The 27,205-nt window shown below is 39.1% G+C and overlaps 1 protein-coding gene across 13 annotated transcripts in view; it reads right to left on the reverse strand.

Moving 5' to 3' along the window:
- The window catches only part of KCNC2 (potassium voltage-gated channel subfamily C member 2), a 252,934-nt gene extending 226,004 nt beyond the window's left edge, over window positions 1-26,930 (reverse strand). For 2 of the 13 annotated variants that reach the window (XR_004357104.1, XM_032688004.1), the window contains exons 1-2: window positions 26,436-26,926; window positions 24,997-25,760 (exon numbers count right to left, since the gene is read on the reverse strand). Coding sequence is in view for 12 of the 13 variants with exons in the window: in XM_032688004.1 (XP_032543895.1) it covers window positions 24,997-25,638 (642 nt within the window). In the remaining variant the exon portion in view is untranslated. Of the gene's footprint in view, window positions 1-24,996; window positions 25,761-25,917; window positions 25,984-26,435 lie in introns of those variants that run through there. The other 11 variants (XM_032688011.1, XM_032688008.1, XM_032688006.1 and 8 more) reach the window with 11 other exon arrangements.
- Between the last annotated feature and the right edge of the window lie 275 nt (window positions 26,931-27,205).

The raw sequence follows: 27,205 nt of genomic DNA on the forward strand, positions 1-27,205 counted from the left end.
CTACTGAATGACATTTCGGAATTAACTGCTGATTAAAAAAAAAAATCAGCACCTTAAAAATGTTGCACCTTCCCATTATTTCTCCTTCCCCATATCTAAATTATGAATAGTTTATGATATCTAATTTATGAATAGTTTCTATCTCCTCTAAGCTGCAGTTTGGACAAATTTATTACTAGCCAAGTAATAAATACTACCCAGCATTTCAGCTGCTTTTCATGCATTTGCATGGAGTTCCACATATGAAACACATTCACTACAGGAAAACATTACAGCCCTGACTCAGAAAAGCATGTAAGCGCATTAAAAAGGCATTTTCCTGCATAAGCACTAACAAGAAAAGGCACAACATCAGAAGGCATGAAAAATTCAGAAGAAGAAACAGTTGAATGAATATAAAATATATGGAAGATAAAGTCTGTTTGAGTTCAATGTTTTGGAGGGTATTCCAGATGGTTTCTGTTATTATTTTCAAATTTTTCAAAACTTATTTTCAGATCTTATTTCAGGTAAAAATCTTGCTACCATTTTCCATGAGAAGAAGATAGGTCTCTCAATAAAAATGAAGTATTTTTGGCACAAGCATAGACTATAAATGTTTCTATTTTCCCTGCACTTATTTAGATCCCTCACAGGATTATTTATAAACTGGTAGAAGTCTTTCATATGGAGTGTAGATACAGAGATACAAATTGGCTGGCATCTTCTCTTACGTAGGACAGGCTTGTAAACCTTGATTTGTGTGACAGAAATCATAAATGATGACTCTCAATTTGATGTGACGAAAACCACAGGATCTGGCACCTCCAGATCACCTTTCAGATCACCTTTCAGATTCTACTTGGGAAAAAGCCCAAAGCTTGCTTCGTGATTAGAAGCTCTGGAGCAGGAATTCATGACAGCACATAGAGACTGTAAGCAAAAATGTTCCAATTTCCAAGCCAACTCTTCCTTGTGAACTACTGCTCTCTTCCAGTTGTTACACAGTTACTTAAATACCAACACAAATAGCTCCAGCCTACACTGCCTAACTTGTTCATTCTCTGAGCTCACAACACTTCTCATAGGAGTCATAGAGAACTATTTTTGTCAGTTTGTGCTTTTAGCAGGTACACACCATGATAACATGGAGTAAGAATGCCTAAAAAAAACAAATAAAAGTTAATCAGGACAACACAAAACCCTAACCTATAATTTGAGACCACTCTTGTTCTATAATCCACTGGCAAATGTACATTTCACAAATTTCTGTGATTAGAAATATATAATCTCCTAAATATTAAAAACTTCTACCCCTTTTTAAAACTCTTACAAAGTCGTCTTGCAATTAAAACAAAACATAAAACAAGCATGGATGGGAATAAAGTATGGATGATCTCATCCAAGACAATTATTTGTTATTCTCTAACTCTCTAGCTACAGGAGTACAATTTGAACTTTAAATCCTGAAGACTGTTGGCAACTCCACAGAATTTGGAAAGACTCAAGGAGACAGGAGAAAATTAAGGTTTGATGTTTCATGCTTATGGCTTCAGCTCTATCACCAGAATCTGTTCTGACTAAACAAAAGCACTGAAACAAAATTAAACCAAAACCTATACTAAATCCTTCTACATCCAATTTAATCCTGTTATGTTTTAGTCTCCTTGGTATGGACACTGGAAAAGCTTACCTTTTTCTTTGTAGCAGCCTATTTGAGGTCCCCTATATCTTTCCGCTTTATCCTGTTCCCTAACCACGAACAACCTTAGGTTGTGTTCTTTCCCATAGGCCATCATTTCTAAATTTCTCACTACTTTAGTGATCTGGACAGTCTCCATTACTCCACAACTCCATATCTTTGCTCCATAATAAAAACAAACACACTTAGAAGAACAGAGGTTATGAAGAAAAGGTAGACTTGCATACCTAGAAGACTTGATCACAGTAAGTCATTACCTTCCCCGGTTTTCCATCTTTCCCAAATCATAATCTTGTCAGTCATCAATTCAGAGCAGTTTAGGGGCACTTGAGAATTTGACAACCAATGAAAAGATGATACTCAAGAGCAATTTATGCATCAAATGATTTATGCAGACAATGCAACAAGTCTGGCCCACCCACTCACACCAATACTCTGGGATGAAAAGCAGCATCAACTATTCCTGCTCCTCAATGGCAGCTACCAACTTGTCGTGAGGTGGAACTTTGCTGTTGGCCCTCGAGAGCCTCTAAGAAGGGGTGCAACAGGAGAAGAAAGGCAATAATGCACTGGCAAAGCTGTTTCTGTAATCTCAGGAGGGAGGAATACTGTGGTGTGTTTAGAGCCCAGGTTAATATAAAAAGGTATGTGTTAGTTTTCTTTTTTTTTTTTTCTGTCAACTATTATTGAAAGGGAGTCACTAGGAAATAATTATACAGCTGTTCAACTGCAATTGAAAATACCATGTTTTACATAAAAATGAAAAAACCTCATAAACCACATTAACAAAAGTCACATAAGCTCTATAGTATTGTCTTTGTAATGTTAGAATTTCACAATTTAATGAGTGAAAACATTATCTTTAGGGTACCAGTCTACTGAATACTTAGTAATAAATAATAATAGTCCTTAAACTACAATCTTTTCAAGTTAATGGACTTCACGTTTTTTACAAGATTACATAAATAAACAGAAAAGTAAGATTTTTTTTTTTAACTTGTTGATCAGTTAAAGGGTTAACAATGTTGGCACTCATACGGTCAGCAACTGGCTTCAGCATCCACTGAGGTAAATGAGACAGTTCATGACTCTTTACATTACTGTTTACTTTGCCTGGCTCCTGATTAAAAGAAACACTACTTTGTATCCAGAATTAAACCTAAGCTCTGTAGCAGCCGAACTTCAGAAGTCTGTATGTCCTCAGAGGTCAAAATCATGGAACAAATTTCTCTGCTAAGTCAGATCCTGCAGTGTTCATAAACATTTAAAAATGTAATAAATCCTACTTTATTTGGTAACAAACCTAATTAAAGAAATACATCAGTATAAGGTTAATGCACTACATAAGCATCCACCAGCCAGTAAAGCAGCAAAACTTCTGGTTCTCACAATCCTTCTCATTTGCTGGAAGCTGTAATACAAGTATGAAACAAAATATGTTGAAGTGATTTCAAGCAGCCACACACTGTACAAACAAGTTAGGTTCCCACTGGCAAGAACTGTTGATTTGAAATTTAAAGCAAAGGTGGAGAGTTTTCTTCATATTGATGACATTTCCAATGACATTTAGACAATCAATCTCTTCATAGTGAACTAAGAAGATGGCTTTCTCTGAAACTGGTGAAGTCATTAGCTGCAGTTAAGAGAATAAAGTTGGCTTCCAGCTCCTGAAAAAACAAAACTACAACAGTGGGCTGTCTTTCAGAAGCACTTTTTCCATACTGCTTTATTTATTCTGGCAACATTTTCAGGGCAGCTCTTGGCCTTTGACAGAAAGTCTGTATTTGTACTTTAGCCTCTTTGACACTGCTGAACACTACATTGCAGTAAACTGTCCATACAGACCAGTGCATACATTAGTCAATCTCATCAAAAACTCATCTTGGACAGTTACAAATCACTGTGATGCCCATGGCAGTGTTGAGAAGCTAGCTTAATATGTAATGAGGAAGCCAAGGTGGTCTTTACAGCATCACCATATTACTCTTCATTTAATCACTGAATCTGTTCCTTTCATCTTCTCAATAACTTTCAAAGTTACAAGAATATTTTCACTTTCCACAGAGGTAGAATAGATATAATTCAAAGAAAGGAAAACCCTTTCAGCACAAAATAATACACAGTAGTCCCAAATGAAAGCGATTCACAGTCCACATTGGGATCCTTGTTTTTGATTACACCAGATTGCCTCTTCTATAGATACTGAATTCATTGCAAAGTTTTCAAGGAAATATAAGGACATGACGAACTAGTAACTACCCATCAACATGTCTAAATCATGCAATGGAGTTTGGTGAACTAACTGTGGAGGTAGCAACAGCCCTCATTGCCTAGAGGTCTCACCCAGCACTACAATCTTGCGTCTTAAATATTCATACAGGATGGTGTTACTGCTAAATGCTGAATTTCAGCATTCCCTAATTCAGGCTGCTAACTGTACAATTTTCATAGATGCCTTTTACGGTGATTTCTACATTTAAAGGCTATATCTTGTGCCTGAGACTATTTCACTCAAGAAAGCATGGGTCTACTACCTACAACAACAAAAAGATCTTCCAAAGGTTTGGGGTTTCTGTTCCCCAAGAAGACACAGAAGGAGTAAATTATATAAAAGCTGCAACTGCATAACCTCCTGGCCCATGCAACACAGAGGGCTGTATTCATTTCCTCAAAATGAACAGGGGATATACAGCAGTGGAAAGGAAACATTTAATGAAGAAGGGGACAATAGTTTCTTCTATCAAAAATAAAACCAGCAAAACTAGAGTTTACAGTTATTGAATTTGTCCAGCTTCATAAAGTAAAAAACTCAACAGAGTTGATGCTGCATAGGCACGTACTGCCTTGCACTTGAACATCACTTCAGCACTGCTGAGCAGGTGTGTGCCTACTGCAGCCTCCTCTCAGGCTTCCTGTTGAGCCCCTGCTTTACTTTCCCTTTGAACAGAGACTATTTACATACCTTTAAAAATTAAAATGTGCTGTCATCCATTTCGATTGTGATTGCCATCTATTCTTTCAAGTAGGAAAACAGCTTTTATGGTTGCTGGTGTTCTGGTCTGTTTCTTATTCTATCACCAAAAAGGCCTGAAAGATAAAAGGTTGCACCTGCATGGAGTTCCCCAGGTCTACCCAGGTAGCAGTCCATGACAGTTCTGTCAGTACTGCCCTCACTGCCTCACATGGCAGAGGACAAACAGACCTCACCCAGCAATCCTCCTGCATGCAATCCACCACAAAAACACAGGCCTGTTACTTACTACAAGAACTTCTCTGCTGATTCTGAACACATCCCAGCCTCATGTAAATCCTCCTGTGTGGTGCAACCATCCCAGCCTCTGCTCCCCAGCTTAGAAGTGCAGAATCTGGGGTGTGCTAAGGGGAATGGAAATCACTAATATTGAAGTAACAGATTTAGAGGTCTGCCTCAACAGGGTTCTTGCAACCAGAGCACATCCCAAAGCTCTGCTGTGCGTTTGAGGGGCATGGTAAAAAAGGAGGGAATTCAGCACAAATATAAAGAATGAAAAAACATCACTTGGTAATTGTGTGATGTTATAAATTGCAATAAAGTATGCTGGCAGCTGTCACAGTTCTTCCACATTAACAAGACAGGTTAGAATGGAATTAAGATGATTTTACTGACTTGAAGAAAAAACACCAAAACATTCAAGCTCTACAAAAATACGCTAGTCTTTGATGAGGTCACAAACTTGACAGTGAGTTGCATTAGGAACTCATTACTCTCCCTAGTGCAGTAACAACTAGGGAAGCCCAGAACTGATAGCTCCTGCCATGCTATCCAAAATGTACAAAAGCCAAATACATGCATACATATGGCAACAACAGTCTGCACATGTATGGAATTTATAGTTGGAAGAGATCGAGGCAAGGATTGAAAAAAGAAAATTATTAAACACAGGCAGTGAGCGTCTCAGAAGCAAGTAGCTGAGTAGCTAAGTCTTGGTTCAATCTGATTTCACTCAAATACTTTAATTCCAAGAAAAGTATTGCATACTGAAAGCAAGTGTACCTCAGACATCTCAAGCATTTAGGACCAAAACTGACAGCTCCAGGCAGGAACCAGTGGTTTCCTAGAATATCAGTGTCAGAATACCTTAATGCCACAAGTGGCCTTTACGGAAATCACAGAGAAATTGCACCAGTTTAGCTAAACTGGTTTGCATATTGACATATTTACATCAGAGCTGGCCTCTAGTGCATTCTGTTAAGTGTGAGAAAATCAATTTGGAAGCCAAACTAAGCTAAATGAGTACTGGGCACTCTTTAACTGATATAACCATGGTCACACAAGCTTGTTACACAGTTTTAGGCAAATCAGCTTTAGCAAACAATTCAGTTAGATCAGTGCCAATTTTATACCAACTTTTTTTTCACTGTGCACATTGCTTAGTTCTCAGTAGTACAGCTAATGTGAAATTAACAAATGCATCTCAATGAAGTAGAGAGCACAAATGCCTATTTCAGTCACACATACACCAGAATTAGATTTAAAACATTCAAAAGAGAATTTACTGTGTCCAAATGAATGCATCTCTCTCAGCTATTTTTAATCATTCAGGTCCATATCTCTAATTATTAAGAACATGAGGAACTTAGATTCTTAATTTTAGGTGCACTGAAGAATTTAGGTAGCTGAAGAATTATATGTCACAACATTTGAGAACTTTTCAAGCAGAAATTGTGTAGAGGATGCTGTAATAGGGATGTAACACATTTGCAGTTAGAATTAAAAAGTTCTTCCTGCAGTTTTAACATCATAAGTCTAACCATGTTCAAAAAGAAAAGACTATTGTTCATTATATTTAACAGTTCTGAATTGTGAGCCTATAGAGGTTTATGGGGTTTTTTAACATTACTCACTAAAATGGCAAAAAGAGGGGGTATGGACTCTGCCCACTTATCCTGTATTACAGGATGAGATATCTGAACTCATGAGATGCACCACTAGCTCTAAAGGTGTAAAGACCCACACTTATGGAATGCAGCCTTGCTGATGAATCTTCTACAGAGGAGCAATGGGTTACTTAAATTTAGAAAGTCTTCAAGTGATAAGAAAAATAAAGAGGAAAAAAATGAAGCAGAAAAACAAGTAAATCAGAAAAAAACATGAAATAGCCCAAAGAAAATTAGTTTGTTCCAAAAATTAACAAATTCATGAAATAAGGATGATGATTCAAGTATTTGAATTTTTTAAAAAAAGAAAGCTAAGAAAAATCTAAATTTAGTGCAGAAGTAGAACTGTCCCCAGCTGTGTCTAGGCAGAGTTTTCCTTTCTACGCAATTATCAATAAGGCATTCTAAAGTCAACCTGTGATGAAAGGTGTCAGAAAATCATCACTTACATATACCACTTTTCATGTTTGGTTGTTCCATTCCTTCCTGTTTGTTCCAAAATAATTCAAATTTTCATAAAGTAGCCTGATTATGAATACAGACAAAGCAGTTTATCAAGGCTGACAGTTTAATTGCTATCATTTGTAATTCAGGAAAAGGGGTATCACAAATCTCTAAGCTTCATTTTCACTTTTTATTGTTCTTCTCCTGGAGTCTTCATCTTAATTGCATGGATACATAATAAATCTAAACTCAGTACTAAAAATGTATCCTAAAGGTCAAGCAACGTGGCCTTTTATGTTAAGTCACTTGTCCTTCTGCTCTTTTTTTCTGACATTTTTTATATCAATCTAACAATTGCTAATAGCATTAACAGTGCCATCTTTAAAGACAGAAAACTGATGACACAGTTCACAGACAAAAAGTATCCTAATAAGGCTTTGAGAAACCTTGCATAATAGCTGATTCTTTGACTTTTTTGAACAAAGAGAACATTTTAAAGTTATGGGAGGCTAAGAAAAAGAGGTGAGCTGCAGTCCACTGTGGGATACTCTTCTGCAAAAGTTACCTTTATGTGATCTCAGATAGCACTTGGTTTAAGTGTTTGGGGGGAGAACCACAGGATATAGTGTTAAGAATGGCTAATGTTTTGCTCTGCAGAAGAAAGATGAAGATGGCTATAAATAATAGTTGGAACTTTTAAGAACAAAATCAATTTGTTTACATTTCCTGGTGCAGAGACTCCCATTCTTAGTAAAGGAAAATATGAATTAATTAAAACCTTAAAAATTTAATAAACATGCTTCCTAAGCTCATATTCCTCCTTTGATCTCATGCCACATTTTTCTTTCGTCAAAGGTAATATTGAGAAGAAAATGTTCAGGACATTCTCCCCTCCCCCCCCCTTTTTAAAATTTTCTCTGTAGAGTGAAAAACACTGTGTTTTCTATCAGCTGTTATATGGAACACAGGAATACGATGGCCTCTGGAGTCACAGATGAGCTAAAACAAATTGCTTTTAGTGGTTTTAGAGGCTATTTGAAGCTTTGTGGAGTCCTTTTTTTTTGGTGGTTAATTTGTAATATGGTAATAAGAAATGTTTTTGTTATATGTACTGTTTATGATTTATAATCCACTTTTATGCTCATAGCAAGAAAGAAAAGATGGTTTGCAGCACCATTCACTTGATGTACCTCCAATTCAGATATTGCTTAAAGAAGTCATGCTTGTAAGTCATCTAGAACTGGAAATCCTTTGCTTGGCTCTAGGAGACTTACATTGTTTTCAAGGGGAATTTCAGAGTGCACTGCTTCTGCTATGGATTAGTACCACACAAAAACTAGAATCATTGTCCCTAGTATCAGTGTTCTTCCTACAACAGTCCTAAAACAGGTTTTGAGATGGAGAAAAAGCCTTCATTTGAGTAGGCCAGGTCAGAATGTATTGGATAGTCCCCTCAGGATAATTTTATTCAAGGCTATTTTGTAAAAAATAATGAGTTTGGAATTAAAAAAAAAATCTCTATGCTGCTTAGTGGTTTTCCTGAATTTCAAATATTAAACATCTATCTTATTAGTCTCTTTTCTTTTTACATGACCTATTTTTCACTTTCCTATGAACTAAATTAAAAAACAACTTAGTTTTCAGTTTTCTTGAAAATCACCATAAAAAATATACTTAATATTAGTGCATACAGGTACATACTTAAATTGTTTTGCCTAACACAGTTACACCTTATATGTTTCCAAGCATTAAACTCCAAAATCTTCTATCTAAAAAGCTACAATTACTGCAGAACAAGCACCATTTTTGATAGACATGAGCACAGTGTCAGGATTGTGAGCTAGAGACTCCTCAGAAAAATAAAAAGCAAGGACATATATAAGATCCCACTCTGAAGCTTACAGAGGTACACAGTATTTTTGCCATTCAGATAAAGCTTCAGAGATATTCATGGTAAACTGAAATATTTTATATATTGCTTTTCAAAATTAAAGAACCAAGTACATCGCTGCACCTATAAAGACCGTAGCTCTATAGGAATGGGCACTGAGGTTTCTCCCTTCCCTTCCCCCTACCAATACTTTATTCTAATCAGCTGAAGAATTCCCAAGACTATAATAAATGCAAATATTTCACTCTACAAAACTATTAACATGTATTATTTCTTCCCTAGGCAGCAGAATAAAACAAATCCAGAAGCAACTTTAACCAACACAATCTACATTTCAGGGTATCACCAGTTCCTATTTTCCAAAGCCCTACTTAATTTGTAGCCTTCAAATGGAACACATCTCCCCAACAGGCCTTTTCTTTTCTCACCCCAACCTTTCTTTTTATTTAATTGTCATTTCAAATGCATCATTTTTCTTCAGCATCACTGGATTACATTTTTCATCTAAGATCCCCCCTCCTCAAGATCTTAATGTATTTTTTTCAAACTGGTTTCCTATTTATAGGTGCCCTCCAATCCTCTAGCACATTTATCAATCTGACAATGTTCACTTTGCCCAGTATTCCCTGTATATTCTAAGAAATCCTTTCCTGATTCAGAAACTGCCAGACTAATGCAGGAAGTAGAGTGTCCTTTTAAGCACAAATACCCTTGATTCAACAGAACAGTACTAGGAACACCAATCTTTATGAAAACAAAGGTATTTAGCTTCATAAGTCTTGAAACTACTAATTAGGGTTTTCACTCTAATAAATACCACAGGAGTGAAGGAGGACCTTCCTAACATTTAGTGCCAAACTCAGTTTAAAAACCACTGTGGATCACTACCATGGCTACCAGCTCATAGCTTTTTCAGGGCCAAACTAGTCATCTGTGCCAGCAATTTGCAAGGACCACTAGGAATACACAGAACTATTTTTTCAGATTAAACTCCTGTAATAAAAGGTTACACAGTGAAACATGAAGCAAGATCTGTCCTCCACTCCCGGTTCAGAACCAGCCTATCATCAGCACTGTGCACGTACATAAGAGAAAGCATATGCAACAGACTAAGCTATAATTACATAATCTTCTCTTGCCAAATACTTTATGGTTGGTGTATTGCTTGGGAATGTGCATTCAATTCTAAATAAAATGTTGCATATTGTTTTAAGTTTTGACATTACTTTGTATTAGGAATCAATGTTGAAATGCAGTCCTGCATTACACAAGGCTATTAACAACACACCAGGGAAAAATTTTTCAAACCTCAAAAACCTCAGAAGAAATCCCCAAACATAGCCTTTCTCTGTCATCACAATAGGCAATGATCACTTCAGGTAGAAAAAGAAACTGAGCTCACTTGTTATCCTGCATCTTGTTTGTTCCAAAGCAATTAACTGAATGCAGAAATTGCTTGCCTGTCCATGGTCACAGCAGACTTAACACTTGGCAACTGCCATCTTCTGGAATTAATTCAGCCAAGATCATCACATGCTTTAAGCACATCCTCAAATCCTGGCTAGATGTAACTAAATGTTTTGTTTGTTTGGGTTTTTTTTTCTCCAACAGAAAAACACAGCAGTTAAACTACTAGTGAATTTCCTAGAAGAATTCAGTATAGCTGCCCTGATATAAGAATTCAGTATAGCTTCCTCTTGTGAGGGAAGGGGGGGGGAATAAAGTTACATCATTAGTACCCCAGGAATCTTCAAAACACTTCAACAGTTCTGATGGCACTGCTCTTGCTCTCCATGGCTTCCACCTTAGAGAACAATTCATGTTTCTGATCAATAAGTAAAATGTTTGGGTTTGTTTCACAATAAAGCATTAAGCAACATGTTACGCATCACGTTCATGAAAATGCAACCCCCTAAAAAGAGCTCTATAGGGAGAATTGACAACTAGAGATCTCATACAAGAGAAACAGGACACAAAGACGGGTGTTATTTCAGAATTAAGGATTAATTAAGGATTAATTTCCTTTGAAAAAACCTCATACCAAAATTTACGGTAACTCAATTACAATCCTGCCATGTGCTTAGCCAATACTAATCTATATAGTTAAACACAACTAATTAACATATTATAAACCAGCAAAGAATAGCAACTAGCTTTCACTAATTAATACAAATGCTCCTGAAATACAAAATTAAGTGCCACCATAAGTATTGAGGACACTGGCCATTCTTTTGGAATCTTGCCTTCTTTTTATTTTTTTTTAAGTCTGATAAAATGCATCCCCTAGAAAGCTGCTACAGAACACAATCAAGAATCAACATGAGATCATTCAACATATTTACGATAGTCATCTAATATACTGCAGATCAAATTGACAGCAGAGACAACTGCAAAGACTGACCAACATTTCTCACTTCAAGACTTTACATTCTGTTGTGCTAGAATTTAACTGCATGGGTCGAATACCAAAGGTCTTGGCAGATATTCAACAATCTGTATTGAATTCTGGAAACCTTTTACTTAATAAAGGTAACAGTAAGTTTTGGAGAGAAACTTTGACAAACCAATATGTGCCAAACCCCACCTTAATCTGTGATCTTAGGTGTCTTTTCTACTATTCTACAATTTTAATTCAAATTCCTTGTGTTTACATTGAATAAAGCAACTTTTACTAGTACGACTGAAGAGTCTTCTTCCATGCAGACCCTGCCTCAGTTCGCAAAATGGTCACTGTTTTCTTACTGAATTCAAAGTGTTCTTCTTTCCATATTCTTCAAATGTGGGATACGCCTTCTCTGAATACAGTCTTCCACCTCTGCTCTGCAAACACTATTATCAACATATCGAGGATTTCCTCTCATACTCATTACTGCATATATACAAATTATTACACAGTCCCACTTTACTTCCACCATAGATCCACTGAATGTAAAAAAAAGAAAAGAAAAAGAAATTAAAAAAACGGCCATGAGATGATTATGTATGCTTAAATTTTCTGACACAGAAACCAGCAAACTATCCCCAATCTCCTTTAAAAAGTACCTAAGGTCACATTTGACAGTAACCAACTAAATTACAGTTCCTTTTTTTTTACTGCATTATTTGAGCACTGCATTATTTTTTTAAAAATTTATTTATTTTTACTTTCTAAGGTAAAAGAACATTTGTATCTTACCAGTTTGAAGACAAGGGTGAACCACAGAAGACAAACCTGATCTCTAAAACTCCCTGCTAGCACTTTAGCCCCTGATCCCTCTTCACCCTCCTAGCCTGACCAAATGACTACATCATGACACAATCCCTACACCACTGACAGCTTACATTGTTCTATGATTTTCTGCATCTTCTGCTTAAATGTTGATTTCATGGTTTTATGCTTCTCTTTAGTCAATATTCCTCACAAAAAGCAGACACATATGAACTTAAACTGATCCTCTATTCCTTCCAAAAATAGAACTAAATTTAAAAAAGAGACAGATAAATGAATAATAAAACAGGCTGCAATACTTCAAAGATGAAACATCATTGTGTGTGTTACCAACACAACCTGATGTAAACGACTGCCAAATCTCATTGTATTGAACATATCCCCTCACTAAAGCTGAAGAAGGGAAAACAGAACCCTGGGGAGACATGATTTTCTTAAAATGTCTTATTAAATATTATAAAGAATGTATATCTTTTGAAAATTAAAAAAAATCACTAGGATTCTGTTGGTATTCTAGGTAACTTACCAGAACTTTGTCTTCTTTGTAGGTTTTTGAGCCATTCTGCATAACTCTATAAAAGCAATATATTTATATAATTACTTATATTTCAAAAAAAAAAACGTAAAAGCGATAGAATTACTTACATTAGGATGTCTGAAATAAAGTCATAGAAAGAACAGTTTCCTTGCTTAAGTTTTATAGGCTTTCCATAAAATGAACATGATAAAACGTTGATTTGCTTTAGAGTAATTATTTTTTAAATTACATAATGCATAATGCACGTCATAATGGAGTCATGCCTGCACAAAACACTGTAAAACAATTTCAATCTCAATGTAGCATTTGTTGCAGGAAAGGCAGAGCTCTCAGGTGTGGACGGATTTCCTTACATCAGTCAAACCTCGATCTGGTCACAACAGTCCTTCAGCCTCTTATTGTTTTTCTAACCTATTCCTGAGCTCAAATTACTTTACCAGAGTTCCGCTTCCTGAGACTACAAGTATAAGCGTAAATGTAAGTACTTTCTCTTGACAAGATGTCCTAAGCTGCAAGAATTTCCAAGTGAAAAGAACTTTACCTTGTTTTGCTTTGGTTTGTTGTTTTTCTAAAAGCTAAAAACCTGACCAATCCTTCACCTAAGAACTCTGAACCAGATGGTCATTTATAGTAACATTAGACCAAAGGATAAAGATTTTGAAAACAATTAAAACTTCACAGGACTTTAAAAATAAGGCTCCAATTTAGACAGAGAGATCCAAAACCTTCAGTGAGAAAAAGCTCTGAGTTCACAACCATCTGACAGCAATAAATCTTCACTCAAAGGAGATTTAGTAATATGACAAGTGCAGGAAAAGCTTTAATTGGCCCTGAGAGTCACTGATGAGATAATTCACAGAAAATAAGATATCTTAAGTTATGTAACTCCTTCAGGTTTCTCCCATTTTTAGTGAGATAAAATTTATAAGGAATGGAACAGTACTTCTGTTATTAAACATGATTAACAAAATACTGTTAAACCAATATAGTAATATATATGCATATCCAGTAAGATTGATCTGTCATAGCCTAAAAGAGCAAGATATTCATACACTCCAGGACTTACAGTTGGAAACCGAATTAAACAAGTATAAGTAAGAACATTGAATTAAGCCATTAAATTTAGGATGCAGCCTTCTTCATTAAAATCTTCAAGGACAAATAGAAAAAAAGGAAAATAAAATCTTCCTGACCATCATAATTACAGGTCAGGAACACTAGTATATTGTTTAGAAATGTATGTGTGTGTCTGAGTGCATGTACATATATCTATACACACATACAAAAATATTTGCATGCACATTTATATATATGGATAAAAACACCAAGATTGAAAGCACTAAGGCCATAAACATTCTCCTCTCCTGTCTCAGACTCACATTTCACCCCTGTTTCTGCAGTGCACAGTTGTCGCACTATACTTGTCTGAACAGTACAATTGCAATGAAAAATTTAGGTCACACATTTTTCTTTAGCCTCCTCTTTGGCCAAGACTTTCCAACCCAGAGACAAGACCTGGGTTTCTGGAGGCAGCATGTTACTCACAGTGTGATTAGGAAACCGTAGCAATTACCTTTTTATTTCAAAACTACAATGCCAGTAAACAAACAAAAACAAGATTTGCAAAGTTTGTTCGTTATAATTACGAACACACACCTCCTGATCTGTATTTGCAAGGAGTGCACAAACAGCAGCAGCAAAGTCAGGAGTTTAATATTTCTTCACGTTATTTTAGAAAATTAGCTATTGATAGTTGAATAAAAGCAGGTATCATTTCAAAGAGGATTGCTTTCATCTCACGAATCTGCCAGGACTGCAGTGCAAAAGAGGTTGCTCTAGTGAAATACAAACCCAATATAAACTACATCTGCACTTCTCTAGAGACTAATGGGTCATTTCTGCTACCAAACGATGATTTAAAATGTCTTTAAATTGTTGAGAATACAAAGTCATTGAAATTTTGCAGGGTTTTCATTTCAGTAAATGATGCATGCCATCACCATTTCAAAGAAAAGCTGCTAACACAGCCACTAAAGGTAATATTAACAGAAGAGAGATACCTATAGTTATCACTGTGCTTCAAGCCATAGCAGAATGGTTCATTTTACTATAAAAGCATTGGAAAGGGCATTGATTCAGAAGCACTAGAATAGCTAGTCATTGGCTCAGTGACAGTGCAAGATACCGAATGACACGTACCTCAGCTGAAGAGTGAAGAAACAGCCAACTAAGAGCCAATTCTGAAAGCCTTCAGAAATAGTTTTAAGAGACAGTTAGAGCTATCACAGCTCCTGAATAGAGGGTGGAGACTGTACCTACTTCCAACAGTTGTTTCAAAAACGTCATTAACCTAGTCATTAGGGCAGTAATTTTGAAAAGATCAAAAGATCAAAGCTCCCTTCTCACATATTAAGGAAGGGGCAACTGGAGCAAGAAGTGTAAGTAGAGAAACCTGCAGTTTATAAAAACCCAGCATCTTCCATCCTTAAAGCAATGAACATCACTCAAAATAAAGACACATGCAACATAAATTGTCTTTGCCACTTTTAAGGTTTGGCTGTCTATATTGTGACAAACCAAAATAATGTAAATACATTCTTTGTTTCAGTCCCTAACAGCTCACTGCCCCCCAAGATTAATTTTCCCTTTTATTATTTTTTTCATTTTTGATTCCCCGAGTTCATTTTTTCTGCTATCAAGGCACCAACCTCAATAACAAAATGACTAATCAAGGAGACCCCGTAGCTGCAATGCATCAAACCAATTTTGTTGACCATTCACAGGTCACTGCAACATCAGCTTCACATGCCTGTGACAAATGACAAACATAGCCATTTCTTTTCCAAGCTGCACAGGTACATCACGTAGGCAATCAGGAAAATAACTCTGTCCTGTTGTCAAAAGACTCGATTCTCAAATTTGAAACTATATTCAAATAGTCTCAAATATAGCCAGTAATAAAATTTACTGGCTAAAGGATTAAGATGCCTAATTTGTTTAAATCAATTTGTTTAACATGAAGTATTACCAGACGATGAACAGATAGTAAATTTTACACCAGTACTGATGTTCAATACCTAAATTGAAATTCTATCCTGCTTGACTTCTCATTCATTATATGCCTTTTACTATATACACTTTCGTTTTTAAACCATGAAAAGAGGAAACATCATCACTATTAAGTAAATGGACTTAATTTTCCACTGTAAGAGAAAAGAAGGTTGGAAGACCACAACTCATTTCTTTAGAATAGAATAGATTTCTTCAGTTGGAAGGGACCTACAACAATCACCTATTCCAACTGCTTGACCACTTCAGGGCTGAGTCAATAGTTAAATCATGGTATTAAGGGCATTGGCCAAATTCCTCTTCAACGCTGACAGGTTTGGGACATCGACCACTTCTATAGGAAGCCTGTTCCAGTGTGTGACCAGCTTCTTGGTAAAGAAATGCTTCCGAATGTCCAGTCTAGACCTCTCCTGACACAGCTTTGAACCATTCTGACACATCCTGTTACTGGATACCAGGCAGAAGAGATCAGCACCTCTCTCTCCACTTCCTCTCCCCAGGAAGCTGCAGAGAGACAGAACTCCATCTCCTCTGAGTTTTTATACTTTTTAAAAATAATTTTGCAGACTAAGGGAAGGATGTTCAAGGTGAAGTTCAGATGTGCTTGTGCATCAATTATACCCTAAAATTCAAACGAGAATCTGAGAGTAGGTATCAGACCTAGAATTGCAAATGCAAGAAAAGTCTTTGCCCAAATGTGATCAGAAATCAGAAAGACAAATAAGGTTCTTCTCCAAACCACATCTAGATTAAACTTAGAATTCTGAAAAAGTCCTGTCATTAAAAAAACTTCTGTAATATTTTGGGATGATATTAAAAAAAAAAAATAAAATCTAAGTTAACTCTTTCAGATCTTAACAATTATCCTGTGAAAACAAAGATAGTCCTGAAACCAAATATTAAAAATAACTGTCATTTATATTAGTAGAAGTTTACCAAATGACAGTGAAGAATATTGCTTGCTTGAAAACCACAGAGAATTTTTTAATACCCATGTAAAAATAAGGGCTAATGAGGCCATCTCCTTTGATATTGCCTAAGAACTAAAGGAAGTTTCTACACAGGCATTTGTATACTTTAAAAACATCTTTATATTGTCCTGTAATACTTTTTATCTCTAAATAAATTAAAATTCTGTTATGGCACAGGCTTTTTAAAATATTATTTACCAAATACTTGACTACCCTCAATCTTATAGTGTAGTTCACAGCATATAAAAGCTTAACGTATTTTCTAAATGTTTATGATCTGAGAAATTACAACAGAAATATTATCAGAAGACATTATTCTTCCCCCTACTTAACAGCATCCACCAGCAGGATGCTTTTGGGGCTGGTTAAGCTCTCCCACCCAGTGCTGGGGCAGCACCAATGAAGTCCCTTTGCAAAATCGTTAGGAACTCAGCCTGTGCTCCTCATTATTGCAACAAGAAGTACCCAGCAGTTCATAGCACTGTTCCATAGCCATCTCACTCTACTAAATTTCACCTCCTCCAATGAAATTTTCTCAGCCATTAATTGAGATTCAGCATTTGATTTCTGTGTCTCTAAAATCCCACGTACTATCAGACCCATTGTATGGGAGTAGTCTTGTGCTTTTATCAAAACAAGCATATTAGCACGGCGGAAGTAATTCCTAGAGAAAAATTATTTCTCTTAGGATAAGTATTCAACAATTAAAAAGAAGCTTACTGCTATATAGCTAGTAATCTACAAATTATCCAAACCAAATGCATGAACTTCAAGGGATACTTGCCTTTTTCCAACAACTAGGCACAGTAAAAAAATATAATACTGTATGCTATATATTAATCAAAATGTAAACATGTAAGAAACTATACTTGTTTCAGAAATAAGTCTAGATGATATTATGTGTATTTAATGCATATTAATGAACTTTACCACACTATTCTGCACTAGGCTAAGAGACTGAGCATTTTGCAGGAATATACCAAAGACACGATATCTAAGGTTCACCTAGAAACATTAAGAAAACTACAAAACACTGTCTGTAATAAGAAAGGACTGAATTATTACATCACTGGAATAATTAACATACTGGTAAAAAGACCAAAATCACAGCAACATCTCAGAATTTTCAATTTAAGGGCAGCAGGGGGAATAACAACACATTGTTATAATACATAATTGGATAATTTCATTTTTAAGCTTCAAACCACCACTTCAGTCAAGAAATCTGTAAAGCAAATCACAAATCACAGGAAATTGCATTTCATGTGATTAGATTCTATTTTTAACACTAGTGATTTACAGATGGAAGTGGAGTTTTTCCTTCAAAAGCGCTTTAGTCATCATAAAGTATCAACAAAGATGTTAATTAAACACATTAGTAAAACTAAAAAAAAAACCCAAAGCCATGTGATTTCATGTTCATTCTCTACAGCTATTTCTACAGCACTCTGACAAAATTACCATTTAGTTATATCAGTATACACATATGAATGTCAGTATAGGGAAAAAAATGTACCAGGTCGTCACTACGACTTGAATCCCTGTTATCATGTTGATAAATTGAATACTTTGTTTACTGCTTTAAATTATTTCTGTTTTGTGAAATATTCTCATGTTCCAGCCCTTGCACCAGGGAAAAGGCTCTTTGGAAATAAGAATACACGTAAGTAAGAGTGGATGTAGTTCCCCTATTTCCTCTTCATATAAAGTTCTTTAATAGCCTTGCTTAGCATTTCTTTAAAAACAAATTTTTATTTCTATGCAATTACTAATTTATACTAGAAAGATGTGTACTTGTGAAAGAATGAGTGAGTGTAAAGGAACTGTATTACTATAAGAAATACCAAGTAAAGCAATAACTGATAGTTTGATATTCCAGCTATTACCACACCTGTCTTTTATTTGCCTAACTACTTTATCCACAATGAAAAAAAAAAAGACCAAAACAAACAAAAAAAAATACACAAAACAAGGCAAACCACCTGCAGAAATCCCCACAAGTTTCTACAATGAGTCAGTAAGTTTATGTAAATCATGCTACCAGAAGTGAGGTGTAAAAAAGCATTTAATAAAGAGAATAAAAGGGAATATACTATCCCCATTGGGTGCTAGATACAGAGAGCACAAACTCTTTCTTTCCAGTTGTGACTGAAAGAAACCATATTTCCTCAAGATGAGCCAAGAGTCTGAAGCACAGAACAAGCAGGAGTCATCTCTGGAGAAACGAACAGAGCTGAAAGCAGCACTTGATAATGAGAAGAACTTGTTTCTACCATCTTAAAACTACTGGAAAGCACTTTATAGAAGATTATTAAAATATTAAAAATTTACAGAGGGATGCCTTTTCTCTCATCTTGTGCCTCAACTGCAAGGCAACTTCATAGGAAGAGAACAGTCCCTTTTTGCCGCTGATCACTGAGGGAGAAAAAGATAGGCAAGTTTTACACAAACTTCTCTTAAAATATCTCAGAAGTTCCTACAGTACAGGATACTGATACTGATCAAGGATTTGGAATTTGAGTTCTGAACTTCTTTGATTATGACTCAACCCAAATTGACTACATCAAACAAAAATGTTGACTTCTTCACAGATTATTGATTGACACATTTACTTTGGACTAACTACCAGACATCTCAAGAATAAAAGGATCTTGAAAATACTAGTTTACTTGCATCACTTTTTTCATATCCTGAATGCATTACATGACATGTATAATAACATGATACCTCATCTGATGGTAGCACTGAAACCTATACAATACTCATCCAAAAACTTGAGCTATTCTTCCCATCACCATCTTAATCAGTTTGAAGACAAATTCTCATTCTCAAAGTAAAACATGTAAGAATTTTACCACTGTAAACAAACATGACAGATACCATATTCTATGTTACCTACATAAAGGTAGAGAACTTGGTCTGCCAAATTTCTCAATCAAAAATACTTCTCACATTGTTATCATCTTGGGCTGTGTATAGTCAGCTAATTTCCATTTCCAGTTACACCAAAGCAAATTCAGTCTAAGTCCATTAACCAAATTATTTCAGAGCCACTGAAAGACAAATCTGGCTGCAGACACGTGCACATGCCTAACAGCATCTATTTCTGAAATGATAGGACAGATAATCTCTGTGGCATTTATGTCAGAGCCATGACAAAATCCTTTTCCCAGATGAATAAGTGACAGTGAGAAGGCTGTTTTCAATGGGAAGAGGAAGCCAAGAGCTGGCTTGTTTCCATGGAAACACTAGCAGCATCAGGCAGAACAGCTGTAGAGGAAAAGGCATAAGCTCAGAAGGCAGAAATCTTGCTGATTTTACCTCACTGATATCAATACCATCAGAGACCATCTATACTTCACGTAGATCACGGTAGTTTACATTGTATACATCATATATTAAGCTAGAATTTCCAATTAAGACTTTTAAAAGCCAGTATGCCAGAATTAATAAAAATTACTTATCATGTGATTTAGTCAGCCCATGTACACATGAAGCTACAGAGTGTATGAATATCTGTAACAATGATGCATTATGATTTTTGTCATTAGGAACACATCTTCTCGAACACATCTTCTCATGTCTTTAAAAAGGACAGCTCCCATAGTCTAAATGCTTCAAGCAGAATGACTGGTTTTCACCACTTTAATCTAATGGACTATTTTCCCACTTACAAATAAATTCAGCACTTTGATTACCAAAATGGCAAAAGCAACACCTTCCTTGCAGCTTCTGTATCAACCTTTGCAATTTTCTTTGTATCATTTTCAGACAGAAGATGTCTGCCTACCTAATAATTAAATGGTAAAAGCTAAAGTGTATTTGCTTTCCTTGTTGAATACAAGACAAAGATTTCCACATATATTAGAAGGCTTTCTATTACTTAAGAAAGCAAACAACCTTTGCTATTCATTATTAATCTACAAACATATATTCTGAGATTAGTGTATCTTCACCACTCCATTCACAGTATTTCAGACTACTGCAGCAGTGTTGTTTCCACCAAAAATAAAACCTGTCTTGCATCAGAACAGGCAAAGCCCTAAAAATATAACTCACTTTTGTCATTTACCATAGTGCACGGCAGGCTTCCTAAATCAAGGCCTTTCTTGACACGTATCAAAACAAGTATCTAGGTACCTGGACAAAACATAAAGGTAAGTAAGCCAACAAATAAAGACATAAGTTACCTTTTATAAGAATTTTCTTCAGTATAATTTCTGTGTCTTTAGCCTTTCAAGAGGGTCTATAAAATTATATTTTTCCCCTCTCACTCATTTCAGCTGATTCTTCACCTCACTGAACACTCAAAGCTGGAAAAGCTGCTACAGGACACTGAAAGGAATCTCTGACAATTTAGCATCACACAAAGTCGTAGATGGGAACTTTGTACTTCCCTCCAACAATACTGCCCACTGCTCAAATCCAGCTCCTCATGTCACAATGAAGCAGCATCCGTATTTTTAAGAACACTTGCAAAGTGTTCTTGCCTGGACTGCAAGGCTTTTGTGGTTTTATTTGCATTGCAGTGAATACTTACTTATACGAAACTTGACAAATGCTTCATAATTAGGTTTTATATTTCCCAAGTAATTAAGGATCTTTCCCAGAGATAAAGACCATATAGCAAAGGGGTTGTGTAATTTGCCTTCAGCTGCTGCAAATGGCAGTGCCACTCCGAATACCCTGGGCCATGCTGACTCCTGCGCTGCTGAACCACTCAACTTCGCAGGTGCTGTCTTCTTATCCGTGAACAGATTTACAGTCTTCTCAAACAGTTAAGGATATATACCTACAAACTTGGTGAATCCCAGGGCCGTTTTTGCATTCCTGAACTAAGATTAGGAGTAACACATAATCCTTAGGAAAAATCAGTGACAAATACTAATTACTTCTTTAAACAACATCATGTTTCACATATTATTCAAAAGTAAAAAGGCCTTAAAGGCTTAATTACTTTGAAATACGAAATCTGAGAGAAGCACTTTCTAGTTCCTGCTGGACATCTGCAGACACTCTTTTAAACTCAGTGCTTAATGTTGCCTCTTGTACTTTCGTACAAACTATTTGGATGTATCTTTGCATTTTTACTAAAGCTGGCACTTCTGAGCCATCAAAGGACACCAGAATCACTTACAGATATTAACTAGCAAAACTAACAGTGCACATTTGAGTCAGATAAGGATCAGGTGTCTGTTTCAGACATGTTGAAACCAACGCACAGAAAGATTTAGTTGCCCAGCGCTTCTCCTCCTATGACAGTATCCTATGTAGCTTCCCATATCTACATAACAGCATTCTGTCAAATAGAATGTGAATGATCAGTCTATTAATCCCGGAGAGAAAGGAGTACCGCTGTACTCTTTAATTTCATTTCACAGTCTGTGAAATCCAAAACAATGAAATGAAAACAGAAATAACATTCAAACCTAACTCCTGAACTTGGGAAACAAAGAAAAGTGTTGCAGGTTTCAAAGTAATCATATTTACACGGATTACATTTTATATTTACAAACTCCACGTTTAGTTGATGTCACTATCTGCATATCAAATTGCATGCACTAAAAGTTGATTTTTTTTTTTTAGAATTGCAAATACAGTAAACCTTCTTGTCAATAAACTAGTTCCACTATTTATATAACATCACTGGATGGTCTTGCTAGAATAATCTTGTGCGTGCACTATCCCTGAAGAGGTTACCATGGCAACTTATATTTGAATTTCTATAAATTTCTATTTTTAGAGATCACAGTTTAGGATAAAGAAAATCACAAATATTAAGTACCATTTCATTAATAGAAAACATCCCATTTTTATCACCATCATACCTCCTGAAAAAGACACTGCTGAACTTAAATCACACAGTAAACCTAAAAAAAAAAATAATTATCACAGTTCTTAGGAAAGTTTACCACTAAGCAGCCTCACCATAATCTAAGTGGTGTACGAGTCAGTAGTTAACACTAGGAGACAAAGATTGAAGCTCACAGTTTTGTCTTGATTTCAGTGAGGCCAGGATTTCACTTGAATGTTTTTAAAGTTAGTCATCATCTCAAATGACATAAGACAACAGGGTATTTGCCAGAATACTCAGAAGATAATAGGGGTTTTTTTCAGGTGTGGAAAAATGTTGAATTCACAGTAATGTCTCAGTTCCAAACTAAGGTTACCACCACCTTAAATTACCGTGTTCAAGAATGCTTACTAAGTGCATGCAAGTCCTTAAATACAAATTCACCTGAACGCTTTAAAACTTGCCAAAAATTCTCAGTTGTCTCCCTAGCTGAAAGACCAAGCACAGAGTAGCAGCCTTGAGAAAATGAAAACATTGATTTAGATCCTGTTGTTACGGTTCTGACACCACCTTAGTCTGGCTGCCTGGGGTTGAAATCAGAATAAAATGTTTAAAACTAGTCTTTAAGTTATAAAAAGGTAAATACTCTATCTTCTAAGAGATTAACACTGCCATATTGCAATTTGCTATTATAGTGTTAATTACAGTATTCATTTTGCAAACTTGAAATATCTTCACCCAAGCCACTGACAGTTCAGGACGATCTAGTACAAATGGAAAATCTGGAAAGCGAGTGCCTACAGGTTCTGCCAAAGTCTGGACTGAAAACCCAGCTATACCTCCAGGACACAACTACAATCAGCACGCCTTTCTGTTTCTCCTGGTATCTTCCATTCAATATTTACTCTGTACTTCTCAGTTCTCCAGCAAAGTTGAGTGGAAAGATCCTCCATCGTAAAAGCTGCAGTTTTGACCCTGTCAGCAACTTTCCACAAAACAGTGGGTGAAAGACAAGCTGCAGGGCAATCATCACACGCATTACAGTTTTGTCAGGTAACTGACAGCCAAATTTTCTTTAGGATTCAGACAGCTAAGACGCGAGCAATGTGGGTATGTCACTCATGAGCAAAGTAGCTCTTCTTCAGAACCCATCCTTCATTAAAAACATATTTTAAGAATCAGCTGGAGCCAGCTGCCAAGGGAAAACATATTGGTGGACAACATTCAAAAACATAACATTGGAACTTCGCAAGTGATAGTAATAGCTGCAAGGACTTTTACTTTCTGTTTAACTTACCTCACTAAGCTCATAGGATGAGTTGCCAGAAACTGCATCGTGCCATGGGGTACAATTCCATAAGTCACTAAACCACACACTTATATGCACACCTATGAGACTGCCAGTGAAATCAGTGGAACCGATCAGGAGATGACACCCACCATAACTGCACTTTCTGCAAGATGAGGTTTAGCTCTGAGTACTTCATGGGAATCCTGATAAATATGCTGCAAAACACTCATTACCATTTTATAATCGAACATTTCCAATTACAAGTTCTTTGTCTTGTATTCCAGGGAGGATTTGCTGGTGGTTGCTTTTCTTGTTGTTAAATTTGAGACATCACTGAATATACCTTTCAAAGGAATTACAACCGTTTGTTTGGTCCAAAGTAAGTTAGACAGCAAACCTGCATCACCCCTGACAACGGCAACTAAAAGACAGAACTAAAATCCAAATCATCCAAGTAGAAAGTAGTCAGCATCAAAATGTAAAATGTCTATCTAAATAACAGAAAGTCAGTATGATCACTTCCTGTCTCATCCCCATACCCTCAAGTCACAGAGCCAGTGACGGTCACCCTGAGAAATCAATGGAGGAAGAGCCAGGGTGACCCCCTGTCACACTTACTTTGTTGAACCAGGATTACCTACCAGTGTAGACAGAGCAAAGTTGAGAAAGGGCTGAGGTCACTCTCCCGTGTCGCTGCCACCACCTTACCTCAAACCCAAGATCTCGGGCCAGCTGCCCTGGCCCCAAAGGCCCCTTCATGCGGGTGCTCAGGGAGGATGATGGCACCTTGGGGCTCTTCCTCTTCACACACACACACAAACAGGTTCCCCAGCGAATACACCTCCACACCCCCACCCAGGGCAGGGGGGTGACCGTGGCTCCCTTGCAGGCTCCCCAGGGCACAGCTCCCACCTCACCCCATATGCACTCCCATGGGGAAGACGCTGGCAGAGAGGGAGCGCCATGCTGCCTGACATCACCTGCAGATGTAGAGGAGAAAAGCACCACTAACTCACGGGGACTGTTGTCCCCGCTATGCAGTGGCCCACCAAAAGCATCACTCTGCACTCACACCCCGAGCAGGGCGAGCTTCCCCTTGATGCCTCACTTGCCCACCTCCCTCTCCAGGGGACTCCGGCAGCCTGCCGGCCTCCCCAGTCCCCGGGCGGGAGCGCCGGCCGGCGGCGCTTACCCTGGCGGCTCGAGAGGAGTAGGGGTCCTCGAAGAGCGCCCAGACACGGGGCTGCAGCCGCCGCCAGCGCCCGCCCTTGCCCTCGGCGGCCGCCCCCACGTCCTCGATGCCCAGTCTCTTGGCGGCCAGGTCGTCGTCGTCGCCGTCGGGGGGCGGCTCGCCCGTCAGCAGGTCGGGTGCCTCGAAGATGTCGAGGGCCTCCTCGGCGTCACGGTGCTGGCGGTAGGTCATCCAGCAGCAGGGCTCCACGTCGGTCTCATCGATGCCCCAAAAGGCCAGCTCCTCCTCAAAGAGGGGCCCGCAGACGTCGGCGGGGCAGTGCAGCTTGCCGGTGCGGTAGTAGTTGAGCACATAGGCGAAGACCCCTGGGTGCCGGTCGAAGAAAAACTCGCTGGTGCTGCCGCTGCCCCGGGGGCTGCAGCCGCTGCCGGGCTCCGGGCAGCCGCCCGCCGGCGGCGGCGGCGGCGGGTTGGGGGGCGGCGGCGGCGGCCGCTCTTCGCCGCCCGGGGACTCGCTCTGGGACTCGCAGGCTAGCAGAGCCAGGCGGGTCCCCGGCAGAGTCTTCAGGGTGCTGCGGTAGGTCTCGTGCCGCGTGCCCCCCACGTTGAGGATCACCCTCTCGTTGTCCTCGAGCTTCCCCATCGCTCCGGGTGGGACATGACTGGGGAGAGCGCGGGAGGCTGCGGCGGGGATTGGGTGGGGGCGCCGGTCGCTGGGCGGGGGGCAGCCGGTCGCCGGCAGGTCCGCGGGAGACGAGCTTCTGCCTTAAACGCAAATAGAAAAAATAGAGGAGAAGCCCCCCAGGCACCACGTAGGGGGGCTATTCCCCGCCTTTGCGACCTGCCCCAGCCCCCTCCATCCCCGAAACCTCCCGCCGACCCGCACTCCGGGAGAGCCCTGCTGGCCAGCCCCGCCACCCACCGCCGGGCAGCTCCGCACGCTCCTCTGAGGAGGGGTCTGCCGCCTGCCCGCCCCGGGCACTGCTCCGGGCTGTCTCCCGCTTCCCCTGGAAGCAGGCTACGGAAATGGCACTGCTGCTGCTTCTCCCGCGTACGGATCCGCCACCGTCACCACCCCCTTCTCCCTCGCGGGGCTGCGTGAACCGAGCTGATGGAACAGAAAGTGTGCGGTTAATTATTTAATGGGCATCTATCTTTTATTGTCCTAACAGCTTAACGAGGGGGAAAAAAAGGAAGGCTTAGCTATTTTCCTCTTCCCCCGCCCCCACCGCAGAAGGGAGGAAGGGGTTGCTTTTTGGGGAGAAATACCAAGCACTCCACAAGCGCAGGCAGCAAACAAACCCCGGGAGAGGCTGGCTGTGCGGAGCTCGGCTCGCTACTTTCTCAGACAAATCACGAAGCCGAGCGCGCATCTCGGGGAATGGCAGGTGGGATCAGCGCCGCCAGCCCCGCGGGTCCCTCCCGCCGCCCCGCCGTTACCTTTGCCGGAGGAGCGACGGCGGCTTCTCTTCCCAGGTGGACTCCGGCCCCAGTCGCTCTCCGTGCCGCCCAGCCAGGCGAGACTACTTGTTGTGGTTCGGCTGTTTCTCCGCGTTCAGGTGGCTGTTTTACCTCCCTCCATGCTCAACTCCGACAGGCGAAACAGCAGTTCCCGCTGCCCGCGCGGAGATCCCGCTCCCCTCATTTTACAGGGGGGAATGCGGCCGTTCCACGTCGGGTCTGGGAGAGGGGACCGCCGGCGGAGCGCAGAGTCACGACCAGCGAGCAGGGGCACCTCGGGGATCGGGACGGCCGTAATTCCAGCACCGCTCCAGGAAGACGAACCCAAAGGTGAAATCGCACCTCATTTCGGGCCGAAGCTCCTCCCGGGGCGGGGGCAGGGGCCAGCGCAGCCAGCCGTCCACACCTCCCCGGCCCCTGCTTCCAGCCCTGTGGGGCGCAGGGAAGCGAAAGGGAAAGCGAAGACCGCATCTTTGCCAGAGAGGCAACACCACCTCCGCTCCTGGAACATGGACATTTGGTTCACTTAAGTAAAACATGCGGGAAGGGATCGGGGCTGAGAATAGCTATTTTTCGGAGGAATACAGAAAAAGCAGCACTAGCTACAGGTGACTGCGGAGAGGAGCTGCTCAGCCCCCAAGAGAGGGAGGCTGACCGCGACAACGGGGAGCGCTCCGGCTTGGGGGCGCCCCCAGAGCCAGCTCCGGTGCGAGCTGGCAGCGGGGGGCCTGGGGGTCCGGCTCAAGGAG

This window comes from Chiroxiphia lanceolata, chromosome 5 (assembly GCF_009829145.1).
Source record: "Chiroxiphia lanceolata isolate bChiLan1 chromosome 5, bChiLan1.pri, whole genome shotgun sequence".
NCBI lineage: Eukaryota > Metazoa > Chordata > Aves > Passeriformes > Pipridae > Chiroxiphia > Chiroxiphia lanceolata.